The sequence below is a fragment of the Spermophilus citellus genome (genome assembly GCF_964194105.1).
Source record: "Spermophilus citellus genome assembly, chromosome: 2".
In the NCBI taxonomy this organism is placed as follows: Eukaryota; Metazoa; Chordata; class Mammalia; order Rodentia; family Sciuridae; genus Spermophilus; species Spermophilus citellus.
Genome location: NC_138183.1, coordinates 55,844,901 through 55,859,691, shown reverse-complemented (window position 1 = coordinate 55,859,691; position 14,791 = coordinate 55,844,901). Strand labels below are relative to the sequence as shown.

The window sequence follows — 14,791 nt, the reverse complement described above, 5'->3', positions numbered from 1 at the left end:
GTATCTACATAGATGGTGACTAGATCTTATGATAATTTTATGTTTAACTTTTTGAGAAACTGCCAAACTGTTCTTGCAAGTGGCTGTACCATTTTGCATTCTCATCAGCAATGTATAAGGGTTCTGGTTTCTCTACAAGATGTTCTTTATTTTTAACAGAGAAACATTCACATCATAGGAAAAATAGGTGAATATGTGTTTGTTATATTTTTCAATATTGCCATTACATAAAAGACAAATAATTTGTACAAATAAGACATTTTAAATGAAATTCTTTGATGTTTGTGTGTCATTGCATGTCCGGTTTGCAATTTGTGTCAAATTGAAGAACAAGAACTAAAAGTTGAGTAATTAAAATAAGAATTTTACTTCTAGGGAAGTGTTTTAATTTTGGGCCCAAAGAGTCAAAAGTTTATGGAATTCTGGAAGCCAATTAGGTGTCCCTGAAAGGTTGTATTTCAGGAGGTAGGGCAGGTGTTTCACTAAGGAAAGAAGCATCATTTTGGATGCACTTTGAAGAAAAGCAAGAAAAGAAAAACTAGTGAAATTATATATAGTATTTTTGATATACTAAAAAGATCTGTGTAAAAGATATTCAGATATCCTATTCTTTTTTAATCTTTTTTAAGTTAAAAAATTTTCAAGGTAAGAATGCTTTTTTGAGGGAGGAATTTGAGAATATTATTTTTTGATATTAAATACACTAAGGAACATGTTATTTCAGTACTAGGAATGCTTTTGTGCCATATGAAAGTGATGTTCCTTATGTTTGCTTAAAAATATTGTCCTTGGGCTGGGGATGTGGCTCAAGCGGTAGCGCGCTTGTCTGGTGTGCATGCGGCCCGGGTTCGATCCTCAGCACCACATACCAACAAAGATGTTGTGTCCGCCGAGAACTAAAAAATAAATATTAAAAATTCTCTCTCTCTCTCTCTCTCCTCTCTCACACTCTCTTTAAAAAAAAATATTGTCCTTTAATCTCCTTGGGTGGAGAACACTGGATTTTTTTTTTTAAGGCAAATTTGCTCTATAGTGGTTTCCAGCTTCACCATCAAACAGGCTTTGTTCTTCAAGAATAATTCACAGTAAATAATGCAGTACCTCTGAAAGTCCCTGTGGAAAGTCACAATTAATTTAAAATAGAATTTTGACATGCTGACAAGTTCCAAATTATATTTGTAACTATCTTTTTAAATATAGTTTTCTTTTCTTTACATCGTAAAGCTTTTTTCTTTCATTAGGTATTATTCAGTGCTTATTATGGGCAAAACTGTGTGCTAAACAGTAGGATAATTTTTGAAAAAAAAATTTTAGTTGTTGATGGACCTTAATTTTATTTATTTATATGTGGTGCTGACAATTGAACCCAGTGCCTCACACATGCTAGGCAAGTGCTTTACCACTGAGCCATAATCCTAGCCCCTAGGGATGATTTTATAAAGAGTTATTTTATTCATTCAATATTTACTAAATACCTATAGGGTTTAGAGCATGATGACAGACTCCATAGTAAATAATTCCTGCCCTCTAGGAACTAGCAATCTATTGTATTTGAGAGAGAGAGAGAATATATATATATATATATATATATATACATACACACACACACACACACATACACATGTGTGTGTGTGAAATTTGTAAGTATCAGTGTAGGAATTAAATTTTTCAGTGATTTTTAATTTAGTTCAGCAAAAGTCAAGATCAGTTTTGAGAGAATGATGGTAGTAGAAAATGTCATAGAATAGATAGGAGCTGAAATATTGTTAGAATTTGAACAGTACAGGGAAAAAAGAAGGGAAAGGGCCTTGGGGTGCTAGAGATCCTGTTAAATTGTGAAAAGAAGTAGTAATACTAATGTCTGGATGGTAGAAAAGCAGACTAACCTCTCCTTTTTCATCAAATTGAGGATAGCGGGAAAAGGTGAAGTCTTTATGGGGAAGGCATGCGAGATGTGTCTGAAGGGGAAAACCTTGGTGAGTAAAGACATCAAGGTTAGCTAAAAGGATTAGGTAAACCCAGATGAAGGAACCTTGGGCAAATTATTTAACCTCACTAAACCTCAGTTTCATTATCTGTAAAACTATCAACCTCAGAGTCTAGTTGAAAGTGACTAACTGTATATTGTGAAGGAGTTTGAGATCTGTCATGTGTTAAAATAAACTTAGTCTTTGCCATAAGGGGCCTACTTTTAGCTTTTCTTCAACAATCCATTTTATTTTGACTAATGACTTTGTGTATTGTTTTGAAATATATAAAATATCATTAGCAAAACCATTCTTTCAAAGATTTTTTTGGTTCAAAAAATGTTGTTTATTGAAAACACACCTCTGCCTGAGACACAGAGGTTCAATTTTATTTCCACTTACTCAACTATTATTAGTCTGCTTCTTTTATCTTTAGGTTTTCTATAGTTTTCCTTTAATTGAACAGGTGGAATCGATTTTGGAGAGACTAAGGGATTAACCTTTGTGATTCCATTTGCTTTCCACATTCTACCTACATGCCCTGAAACTTTACTACTCCTAGAAGACTCTGTCAGTATTTCCAATTCTTACATTCATTTGCCAAGTATAGTACTGTTCCAGGATTTTTTGTCTTTTTATAGTTTTCACATAAAGTTAAATTCCTCAGCTTAGTACTTAGGTCTCTCAATTCTCTGTTATCTACCTACTTCTCAAGTTTCTATCATCCTCTGTTGAGAGCCACAGCCGAAGGGGCCCCAGCAAACTTCCAGCTGCCGGCTGATGATTGGCTCACAGCGGCCCCAGCAACATCTAGCTGATTGGCTCCTCTGCGGTGATGCTCATTGGTTTCCCTGCCCTTTCAGACTACAGAGCTGCTCATTGGGGGACTTTTTTGGCTCCGCCCATGTGACTCAGCCAATCGGCCTCAAGAGCAGGAGGATTGTGGGAGGTGGTGAGGCTTGTGCGGGGGAGAGGCTTGTGGGAAGCCAGTGGTGGCAGTTGGGCTCTGAGGGTTTTTCCTGAGGAGCTGTTTTATTTGGTGTGTGTGGTTCTAAAAATAAAGTTAGTTTCTTTTGACAAGTGGCTCCTGAATTGTGCCCAACTAGACTGTGGCAATCCCCTTTTTTCTTCAGGCATTCTGAATTATTTGTACTTCTTTGGAACATTATCCTGTTTTCTGGCTCTTACTTTTAAATGCTTTTCTTTCTTTTTTATCTAGCTACAGCCTGAGTGTTATGTTTTTTTCCTTAAAGGTTGCCTTTAAGAAAACCCTTAAGAGGGTTGTCTTCACATCTGCTTCCAAGCAATTCACCTCGCTATTGTTTCTCAGACTTTCTTCCTCCTTTAAAAAGTTCCTTCTGGAGCATTACTTACTTTGCTAGTGGCATTTGCCTGGAGCTCTGGAACATAGTTCTATTGCTAGACTACTGCTACCATAGCTTGGCCATCAGTGGAGATGTGGTTGGGGGCAAGTTATAATGCCTCTATTTCTCCATTTCTTATAGTACCACCCCTGGTGTAGCTGGATTAGGTATTAGACAAGAGTTGGAATAAGTAAAGCAATTAAGGTATAGTATAGAAACATGAAAACCATGTCTAAAATACAGTTTTCTCTCTGCTCAGGGGAAAGCATCCAAGAAGCTGAAGAGTCAGAAAGCAACTTCTTATGTACTTCCCATACTCTTTTATCTTGAGAACTATGCCTGTAAGGAGTGCTTCTGTCCACTTTCCACCTTAGGGAAACCTTATTTATTTGGATTTATTTTCCTTACCAGTATTTTTCTACAAGTTTGAAACATTTTGACTACTACCTGTTAGCATTATTGATAATAGCCTTTGACACCCAAATTTTGTCGAGTGATCAAGAGTTTTTATGGTTTGCCCTAAGTTGATCTCCTTTGAGATCTTCCTGCTAATGTCAGTTTTAGCCTTTTGTTTCTTCTAGGTTTTCAGTGGGTAACTCTGGAATCAGACACACTCATCACGTATCTCTTACAAAGTTTCACATTAAGTTTTATGTATAGTAAAGTCTAATCAAATAATACAAAGATAGTTTCCTTAATGTATCCAAAGGATTCTTTCCTAATGAAGACAGCACTTCTCTTTCTCATACAGTTGCAGGGTATAATATTTATTTATCCAAATGACTACCTTATTAAAACTGAACTCCCTCAGTCTGCTTTTCAAAAGAAATAGGTCCATGGCTAAATGTGTGGCAGCTCACTGGGCAAATAAAAATCCAGTTGAAGCTGTTAAGTCATTGTAGTTTGCAAGGGTTAGATTAGATTGTTAAAGAATAGTTATTGCCTAGCTTCCTAATTAGAGGAATTGGCTTTTTTGTTGTTATTTTTATTACATACCTCATTCTCACTTGTCCTTTAATTGTCCTATCCCTCCAAAAGCCTGTCAGCATCATTTTTGTTAAGCTCCCTTTGATGATCCTCTGGCAATCCAGCATCTCTCTAACATAACATTATAACATAATAATTGACCTACTTGTCTGTTTTCCTGAACATGGAATTTAGTAATCAATAATGATTAGTGATCAGTAATGTTTATTGAATGATAAATGAACAATAAAAGAAACTGGGATCTTTTATCTTTTAAATTGCTCTTGCTGGGTGCAGTGGCATATGCCTGTATTCCCAGCAGCTTGGAAGGTTGAGGCAGGAGGATCAAAAGTTCAAAGCCAGCTTCAGCAACTTAGTGAGACCCTGAGCAACTTAGCAAGACCCTGTCTCAAAAGAAAAAAAGAAAATGGACTGGGGATATGGTTCAGTGGTTAAGCACTGTGGGTTCAATCCCTGGTATGTATAAATAAAAAGTAAGTAAATAAATAAGTAAACAAACAAACAAAATTGCTCTCTACCTTAGAAATACCTTAATCATTACATGTAAGATTTCATAGAGAGCCAGTTTGTTTTCTTGTGATTAAAATACAGTTATTGGTGGCCCTGTTGAGAGTCAGTAAGTGTCCTCCTGTCTGTAACCATGAGACCACTTTGCTTTTCAGCCACCTCTATTTCCCCAGGCTGTTGTGAGGCCTTAGGGAGCTAAGCTGGGCTGAACAGTCACCGGAGCAAGAGGCACGCTCTTCGAGGGCGACAGTAGTCTAGCGACTGCAGGTCTGAATGGGGATACCCAACACACATGGTGGTGCCCCTGCATGCGAGGTTGACTCATTCTAGCTCGCCCAACCTTAACACTCCATTTATCTTAAAGAAATTGGACATCATGTGAACATGCATGATATGAAGAAACTGGTTACAGTTTCTACTCCTATCTGCAAACGAATGGGCCCAGAATGGTGTAAGAGACTCTTTGGTTGAATGGACATAAAAATTCTTCTTGTTAAGAACAAGTTGGGCTATGGTAACTGACCTTCATAGCTAAAGTAAACAATTATTTGGAAAGTATGAAAGGACATTTTGTAATTATAGTGTGCCCTTATGCTTGTGATACTTGTGATATGGTTGTGAATGTTGATATGATTGTAAATAGTGTCAAACTCCGTTTCATTAATTATAAGGGGATTATGTCTGAAAAAAAATATGGTTTTTACAGTTAAAGTTTTATTTTTTTAAAGTTAAAATTTGAATTGTAAAAACTTTAGACAAAAATTATTAGAAAGCTACTGAGGGCCAGCTTCATAATCAGTATTTTCTCCCACAACTGGAGCTGCTCTGTATCCAGCCTTCTGTCTTGGAGAGATAAGAAAAAAGAAACTGAAATAAGAGTGCTCCAAGTCAACCCCTTCTCATCATTAAGTGGTAGACGGTCAAATGATATTTCTTGCATCATTTATTTAACCCTTTTTCATTTTGGCAAAAGTTAATGTCTTTAAATATAGGAAAGCCTCTATTGATAGCATAATTTCTGTTTTAAAGTGGGAAATAAGTTACTTAAGAATAGAAGGAAGAAATTAATGCAGAAAAAGTACACGTTCTTTTTCTAAATATATGTATTTATGTACAAATGTACAGGAAAGTCAAAACATACTCTTAAGTTTATGTGTGGTACTTTTTGTAAAGCTTCTGTGTTAGAGGATTTAGAGATCATTGTGTACATTTTGACCTATACCTTATATATTTTTTGAATATTTTAAAAGTTGAATCTTTTGAAGGGAAAGAAGTAGATTATTTTCTTTGTATAAAGAGAAATTAGTAAAATGCTCATTTGTTTCATGATCAAATATTTAACTTCTTTTCTAGAAATTTCAAGAAATTGCAGAAAAAAATATGGAAAAATTGAACCAAATTGAGAAGTCCCATGAACAGTTGGCTATTGAAAATTCACACTTCAAAAACATGTTATCAAAGACTCAAAGGGATCAATCATCCTTGCTGGCAGCCTGTGCATTGATGGCTGGGGCATTATATCCCCTTTATAGCAGATCCTGTGCTTTATCTACACAGAGAGATTTTCTCCAGGAGCAGGTCAACACCTTTGAATTGTTCAAATTGGAAATTAGAACGCTAGCCCAAGCATTGTCAACGGTAGAGGAAAAGAAGCAAGAGGAAGTGAAGATGAAGAAAAAACCATTCAAAGGATTGATACGTATATTCCGGAAAGGTGTCATTGCAATTTTGGCAGCAAACAGACTCAAGATTTTGGGCCAGTCATGTGCTTCTCTTTTTACATGGATGGAAAGTTTCAAAGAAGGTATAGGCATTTTAGTGTGCACAGGAGAGCCCAAAGACAAGCATAAATTTCCAAGTAAGATAATTTGTGTTTTTCAAATCTAAGTTGCATATAAATGAAGTAATTGGGAATGTAGTTGGCTCTTCTACAAAATCTTTAAAAATCATGTTGGGCTGGGGTTGTGGCTCAGAGGTAGACCGCTCACATAGTACTTGCGAGGCGCTGGGTTTGATCCTCAGCACCACATAAAAATAAATAAATAAAATGAAGGTACTGTGTTCAACTACAACTAAAAAATAAATACTAAAAAAATCATGTAATATATCAAATCATGAAACAGAACTGAATCCATATAGGTACATATGTGGTGTATGGATAATTGTACATTTTATCTAAATACATTTTTTGTTATAAACTGATTAAAATTTAATTTTTACACTGTCCAGCTTTATTATGTTTGAATCTTCTTTTTTTTTTTTTGCAGTAAAGGATTTGTACAGTGCTTTTTAAATTAAGACAATCTAAAACAAACTTGATTTAAAATTAATTTCCTTTACTTTCACTTTCTATGAGTTAATATAAAATGATGAGTTAAAAAAATGATTGAGTTGTGTGAAAATGACACAAATGTAAAATATTCTAGCTAATAGATATTTGAACGTTGGACTATTCTGAGGAAGCACTCTATATTAACTTTTTTAAAAAGTAGGCTACTAGATAATATATTACAATTAAAGAAAATTTCTTTTTGGTTTCAGTTAACAGTTATCTATAAAACAGTAAATTAGGTCAATCAAATCTAACATATCTTGTAGATTTTTCTTCTGCACTAAGCAGTGTTTTGTGTGCAGTTCCATTTGTATCTTAAATAACTGAACACTGCCATGAATTTAAAATATGGGTTTCAGTAAAACTTTTGGAGCATTTCATAATGAATATTATCTATTTTTGTAGAACATCAAAGGGAACAGTTTCGTTGTTTACAAGCGCTCAGTTGGCTTACCAGTGCTGACCTTCTTGCTGCAATAATCAGTTCTATGGCCGAGTTACAAGAAGTCATTAGTAAAACAGGTATGATTTCCTCTTTTATGTCCTTGCAAATGTACTTAAAAGCAAATGTCCAGAAATTTTTTATGGTACAATGTCTAGTAAACTATGTAGGAAGAAAATATATTGGTTTTTATCTTTTTTTTATTCAGTAACAGAGAGATTGTTAAATCCATATGTAATGCTATAATAAATTAATGTAAATTTATTTTAAAAATTTTTAAATTTATTTCTGAGTTTTAGGTGGACACGATATCTTTATTTTATTTTTATGTGGTGCTGAGGGTTGAACCCAGTGTCCCATGCATGCTAGGTGAGCACTCTAACACTGCGCTACAACCCCAGCCCCAAATTAATGTAAATTTAAATGGTTAATTTTGTCTTTATTTATGGAGGAAATTAAGTGACATTTTTTGACAAATATATCTACCTCATTTTTTTCCCTTTGTGATCTGGCTTTTGATTTTTTTAGTTAAATAATACAGCAGTTTTCTTTAAATTGTTTTGACCTTTATTCTTTTCTACTTCTGTAAATTTAAGAAGCTTGAATAGTAATTGAGCCAGTAGAAAAATTTTCTATCTCATTTGGTGAGTTTTTAATTTTGTCTAATTTATTTTAGATAGAGATATTTGGAATAGTCTGTGCCTTTCTTCCAGGTATAGAACCAATAATCAGTGATTCCCAAAGGTCTAAAATTCAAGTTTATTTTTTCATGACTCAGATTTTAGATATGTTTGCATGAAAGGTTTGATGAAAACTAGTTTCTCTGTGATGGAAGTAATGTTGACATACAGTTATGGGTTAAGCTGTGTCATTGGACTAATTAAGATAATTTCAGATTCATTAGTAGTAAAAAAATAATGTAATCTTGTTTAAGACTTTTCTGCTTAATGAAATGTGTAAGCATCAACTAAATGACAATGTGGGGTATAATTTAATTCTTGAGACAATACTATGTAAATATGAATTATTCATTGTGATTTTAAGGGACAGGGGTGTAATTCAGTGGTAGAGCTCTTGCCTAGCATGTGCAAGTCCTTGGGTTCAATCCTAATACTTGAAAAAAATAAAATAAAAAATGTGGATTCTGGAGCTGGACTGCTGGATAGGGATCCTGGTTCTGGCACTCATTGTGATTTCAAGTATCTGAAACTAGGTTCTTCTAGTAGGAAACTTATGACTCACAGATTATTTTTAAGTGTGGCCATTGATGTTGGTAAGAGATGTGTAGATTTAATGTATTGTCAAAACCTTAAAATACTGGGTTTGGGGTCTGAAATAAATATCTAAATTATTTTAAGAATTTATATATTGTATTACAAGTTCAAGGCAAAACACTAGCATTTTTTTTTAATTTTTAGTTGTAGATGGACACAATACCTTTTATTTATTTTTATGTGGTTTTGAGGATCAAACCCAGTGCCTTACACATGCTAGACAGGTGCTCTACCATTGAGTCACAACTCTAGCCCAACACTAGCATTCTTGAAAGGACTTAATAGTTTGGGGTTTAGCTTAATAACCAAATGGTTTGTATTAGCTATATTTTTATACATATGTAGATACTCAAAAGCAGATTGTTTTTTAAAGCTATAATCTTCTTTATATTATTAATTTACTTGATGTATTTTTTTATTTTTACTGTCCTATATATACTTTAGGAGATAAATGAAAAATATGTGAATTGTTTAGTCCCTCTAGAAAATATACAAATGATTATGAAACAAAAATGACAACTTATTCGTAACTTCAGGCAGAATATAATTAAGGCTGGGATAGGAAGTGCAGGCTTTAAATGTTGTAAGAATCTGTATGAGGTGCAGCTTAGTGTGGGTTATGAGTATAGGGGGGGGTCTTCAGGAAGAAACAAGTGATTTAGCTGGGTCTGATCAGACTGGAAATTCATGCTTAGCAGGCTTAGGTTATAGATAATGAATAACAAAGGATATTTTTATAATATCCCTGTTGGAGTGGGGAGTATATCATTAGCTCATTATCAGATTGTAGAGGTTTTTATAAAATTAGGCAGTAATTCCTCCTGAATACATTCCAAAAATGGTTCCTTGAAATATTTTTAAAGTTAAAGATCTTGGCACCGTAATTATTAAGCCCAATATGTATAGGTAAGACCTATCAAGTAGAAGATAGAGTAAGAATGGTGTCTTTAAGTCTTTAAGTGCTTGCCTGCCTCCAGGAACAGAGATGCTTTGTAGTTGTGCCTCTAATGGCTTGAGGATATAGCAAGTTCAGGGAAACTTATTTTTAGGAAAGATTTTAAAATGTTTGTTGGCTAAGAAGCACTACTTAAGGGGAGAAGTGATTGTCACTCAGAGGGAAGGAATAATTGATGATAGTATCAGAGTCCTAAGGAATATTGGAAAGAACATGGTCTGGATAGGTATTATCTGAGTATTATTGAACCAGTACAAATACTATCAGTGTGGACCTTACTTGACCATTTGGGATTATAGAATAATTGGTCAAACATGATGAAGGACTTATATATTTTTCAGGTCATTAGTTTTCATTTTTAAGTATATTCTAGCAGTAGAAATTTCAGATATTTTAGTAGAAAGGATGGGAACATATTTTTAGACAGTTTAAGATAAATGAATGGTTATCTGTAGATAATGAGAGTAATTAATGTAAGTAAAGCCATAATAGCTTATATAATTATGTTATTTACAACTTAAGTGTATGAATAACCTAACTAGGTAAAAATTATTGAGAGAGTAAAGAGCATTAGCTTTTAACAAATATTTGATTTTGTATCCTTCTCTGGTAATTATCAGTTGTGTGAAATCGGGCAAGTTTTTTAAACTTACTAGGTTTCAGTTTTTTTACTTGTAAATGAAGATAGGGTCTTCTTCCTGGATGTTTAGTGAAATAATGCTTATTGAACATGTTGTACAGTACCTGGCATATAGTGGTTACTGAAACAATATTGCTCCTGTACTAACAATTGCACCATGAAAATAGCGTATTTCATTAATGGATACCCATATGCACACAGACACATTTATACAGATTTAGGCTATTAATTTTCTATCCTAAAATTGTTCTAGAGCTTTTTAGGGAGGCAATTCTTTAGGGGTAGGAAGGAATTTTCCTGACCTTGGATATTGGTTTGGATGCTAGCTTATGTGACCTTGGACAAGTGTTTTAAAATTATATGTTCCTCAATTTCTTTATCTGTAAAACAGGAGTATCAACTATCTAATAGAGTCATTTGGAAGACTGAATTAATTTGTATAGAGCTTTGAATAGTCTTTGTTTATCAGTGTGCTTACTTTGTTTAGTTAAAATGTTGGTCATGGGCTGGGGTTTTAGCTCAGAGGTAGAGCTCTTGCCTTGTACATGCGAGAGCCTGAGTTCAATCCTCAGCACCACATAAAAATAAATAAGTGAAGTAAAGATATTGTGTTTAACTATAACTCAAAAATAAATATTAAAAAAGTATTTAAAATGTTGGTCATTATTAATATATCAACTAAATGATAACAAAGAATTTTCATAAAATTTTGGAGTAAATTGAGTGAAAAAACATTGGTTATCTTAAAATGTCAAGACATTTTACATATTACACATAGCTCTAACTTTTAAAAAAAATCTTTGTTATGAATTAACTCTATAAAGATTAAAAAGAAATTCCTTCCTCTGAATAGAGTGACATTGTATGTTTGGGGAGGTGTCTTAATTAATAAAGAAGACATCTTTGTCTTCTTTATTAATTAATAGAAGATTCCGTTTAAAATAGCTTAATCAAGTAGTTTTTTTTTTCCAATTTAAGTAATAGGCAGTCTAGAGGTATGTAGGAATCTAGACTGTCTTTCCTCTCTGTAAACCTTAGCATTTTCATATTTGTGCCTCCTAATTTTAAGCTGTCTGCCCTACTTTCAGGCATCAGGATTGTGTTTGGGCAGGAAGGAAAAAGGTAAAGGTAAAATGAAAACACATTCATAGATTATTGGTGGGAGTGACAGTGATGCAGCTACTTTGGAAAAACAGTCTGGCAGTTTCTTAAAATGTTCAATAAGGACTTATTATGTGAGCTAACAGTTCCAATCCTCGTATATATCCAAGAGAAATGAAGACATATACCCACACAAAAACTCGAGCACAAATGTTTATAGCAGCAATATGCTTAATAGTTTAAAAAACAAAAATAAACCAAATGTTCCTGAACTGATGAATGGACAGGTATCCAAATGATGAAATTTTATTAGGCCATAAAAAGGAATGAAGTTAGTGGTATGTGCTACAATATGGATGAGCCTTGGAAGCATTAATCCAAAAGAAAGAAGCTAGTCACAATAGATTGTACGTTGAATGATTCCATTTGTTTTGAAATGTCCAGAATATACAAATTTAAAACCAGAGAGTAAATTAGTGGTTGTCTAAGACTAGGAAGGCAGCATGGGAAGTAACAGTTAATGGAGATGGAAGTTTTTGGGGCGATAAAATGTTATAAAATTGATTGTAGTATGATGATTGCATAACTCTGTAAATGTACTAAAACCATCGATTTGTACACTTTAGATGGATAAATTGAATCGTGAGTTAATTATATTTCAAGAAAGTTGTTAAAAATATGAAGGCAGGTGGTTGTTGAGTTTATCTTTATGTATCTGGAAGGCAAAAGCCTTCCCTAAAGTTTACCAAGTAGGATTTTGTTTCTTTGACCTGAATTGGGTTACATAGTTATTCCTAGATGCTAGCTATAAATTAGCAGAAGAAAAGGAAAGGTTTTGTGGTTGGGTCATATTCCTTAATCAACAATGTCTGCAATAGAGAGGATTTATGTTTTTAAAAAGCAAACCTTGCCTATTATCTCCATATTTACTACCTTCTCCACATTATTAGAGAAAGCTGGTTAATTCTGAGAACTTGAAAAAAATCACCGAAGAATGACATAACAAAATTTTTTATCATTCAAATCACTCAGAAATAGTTACTGATAACACATATTTTCCTGTGTGTTCTTTCAGTCTGTCTTTCCTTCTTTCTTCATTTTGTTCCTCTTTCCCCTTCTCCTTTTAAACCACTTAAAATGTCAGGACTACATGTTGATAAACATCACTGTGGCTTTTTATTTTTTTAGCCTCAGAAAATTGTGGTATATGTATGGCAATACCAAGTAGTAGCTTTTTAAGTATGCTAAATAATAACTGCAAAATAAAACATAAATAACTGCATTGCTTCTTGTATAATCTTTATTCTAATATTAAAATAATTAATAAATTAATTCAGCAAGTAATTATTTTTAAAAATTAGTTCTTATCCTTTCACAAGTAGTAGAGTAGTCCTTTATAGCCATGAAAACATTTTTCTTAATTAGCTAAAGCTGAAAAAATAGGTGCTCATTTATTTAGTGTGAATTCTGAATTATATGCCTACTATTTGCTAGGAAAAGAAATTTAAACATGTTGGCTATGCAGTATAATACTGATTAGAAACTTAGTCTTTAAAGTTGAATCTGAGCTCCATTTCTTACTATTTTCCTGACACTGGTGAATTACTTAATTCTTTAAAACCTCAATATCCCCATTTGTACAATTTGGCTAATAAAAGTTCCTAGTTAGAAGTATAACCTGCTTAGCCAAGTCCTTCGTATATGTAAATGTCCTATAAATGTCCGTTGTTTTAATCTCTTTCTTGTGCTTGAGTCTCTTTGGAACTAGGATATTACTTTTCACCTTTTCATGAAAGTAGAAGTTCTGTAATGGTAGCTTGAATTCATTGCTCAGAAAGTGCTAAAGGTGGTTGCCTCTGTTACCTTCTTAAACTTTGATGATGTATTTATAGGCAGTGGGCAAAGACCCCAGTTTCCATGTTGCCACTGTAAATACTGGACAGGTGGCAACCTTCTTGCTTTCATTATAGTGTTTGCCCACTTGAGATAAATTACCTCTTCTAGGTATCCAAATGGTGTGCCTGCAAGAGATCATTTACCTCAAACAGGGGAGAATGTTACTTCCACAGAAGGGCTGAGACATCAATCATTATGGGAATAAAGAACCCTTTGAATAGCTGAACTTTTTCATATGAGTGGTCTAAACTAAAATTTTAAAGATAGAAACAAATGTGCAGATTTGTTTTGAAATATCTCTGAACAAGAGTAGATGGATATAAGTAGAATGTTAATACATTTTTTTACTCATTTCCTTTATAATTGAATCCTAATTATATAGAAGATAAATGACCCAAATGTACCCTTGCAAGTACTACTCAGAACTTTCTTTCATTGCATACTTCAGCTTTCTAGAGGTCATAGCTACTCATTCAAGCTAACTTGTGTTCAGTTTAAGAATGACATTTCATAATCAGGAGGTTCAAAGCAGTAAGAAAGGATTTTGTATTAATAGGCAATTACTGGTAAATATTTAAAAGCTTTAAGGCTTTATTGAAACGTAAAAAATAATAAAAATATCCTTGCTACTTACTAGCATGGTCCATGTTACAACATCATCTATGTCATCTGGGAATGTGTTACAAATGCATAATTTCAGTCCCCACTTCAGACTTACTTACTCAATAAGAATCTGCATTTTAGCAAAATCCTTAGGTGATTTTTATGTACAATGCAGTTTGAGGAGAAGTGACTTAGAGAATTTCATTATTTACTTAACTACCCTCATATCTGAAATATAAATAAGCACAATCTGACCAGTTATTATTTTTGCTGTTGAGCTATGACTCTCCATATTGAAGAGCCATATTTAATTTACTAAATTAAAAAAATTATGATCTTTTATTATGACTTTTGAGTTTTTTGTATTTATTCAGACATTTCATTGTAAAACATTTCAAACATATGGAGAAACTGAAAGAATTTCATAATGAACAAATTTTGTTTTTTAAATTAAATTTGTTGCCTATCATAATTTTTTTTATAGGATGACCTTTTTTTATTTTTAATTTATTTTTATGTGGTGCTGAGGATCGAACCCAGGGCCTCACGTGTGCGTGGCAAGTGCTCTATCACTGAGCCACAACCCCAGCCACCTATCATAATTTAAAAATAATTTTTTTTTTAGTTATAAGTGGACACAGTATCGTTGTTTTATTTATTTATTTTATGTGGTGCTAAGGATCAAACCCACTGCCTCAGGCATGCAAGGAAAGTGCTCAATTA

The 14,791-nt window shown here is 33.4% G+C and overlaps 1 protein-coding gene across 1 annotated transcript in view; it reads left to right on the top strand.

The window, feature by feature from the left end:
* The window catches only part of CCDC171 (coiled-coil domain containing 171), a 387,757-nt gene that overhangs the window by 173,259 nt on the left and 199,707 nt on the right, over positions 1–14,791 (top strand). The window contains exons 15-16 of the mRNA XM_081262194.1: positions 6,179–6,683; positions 7,563–7,679. Coding sequence (XP_081118320.1) covers positions 6,179–6,683; positions 7,563–7,679 — 622 coding nt within the window. The remainder of the gene's footprint in view (positions 1–6,178; positions 6,684–7,562; positions 7,680–14,791) is intronic.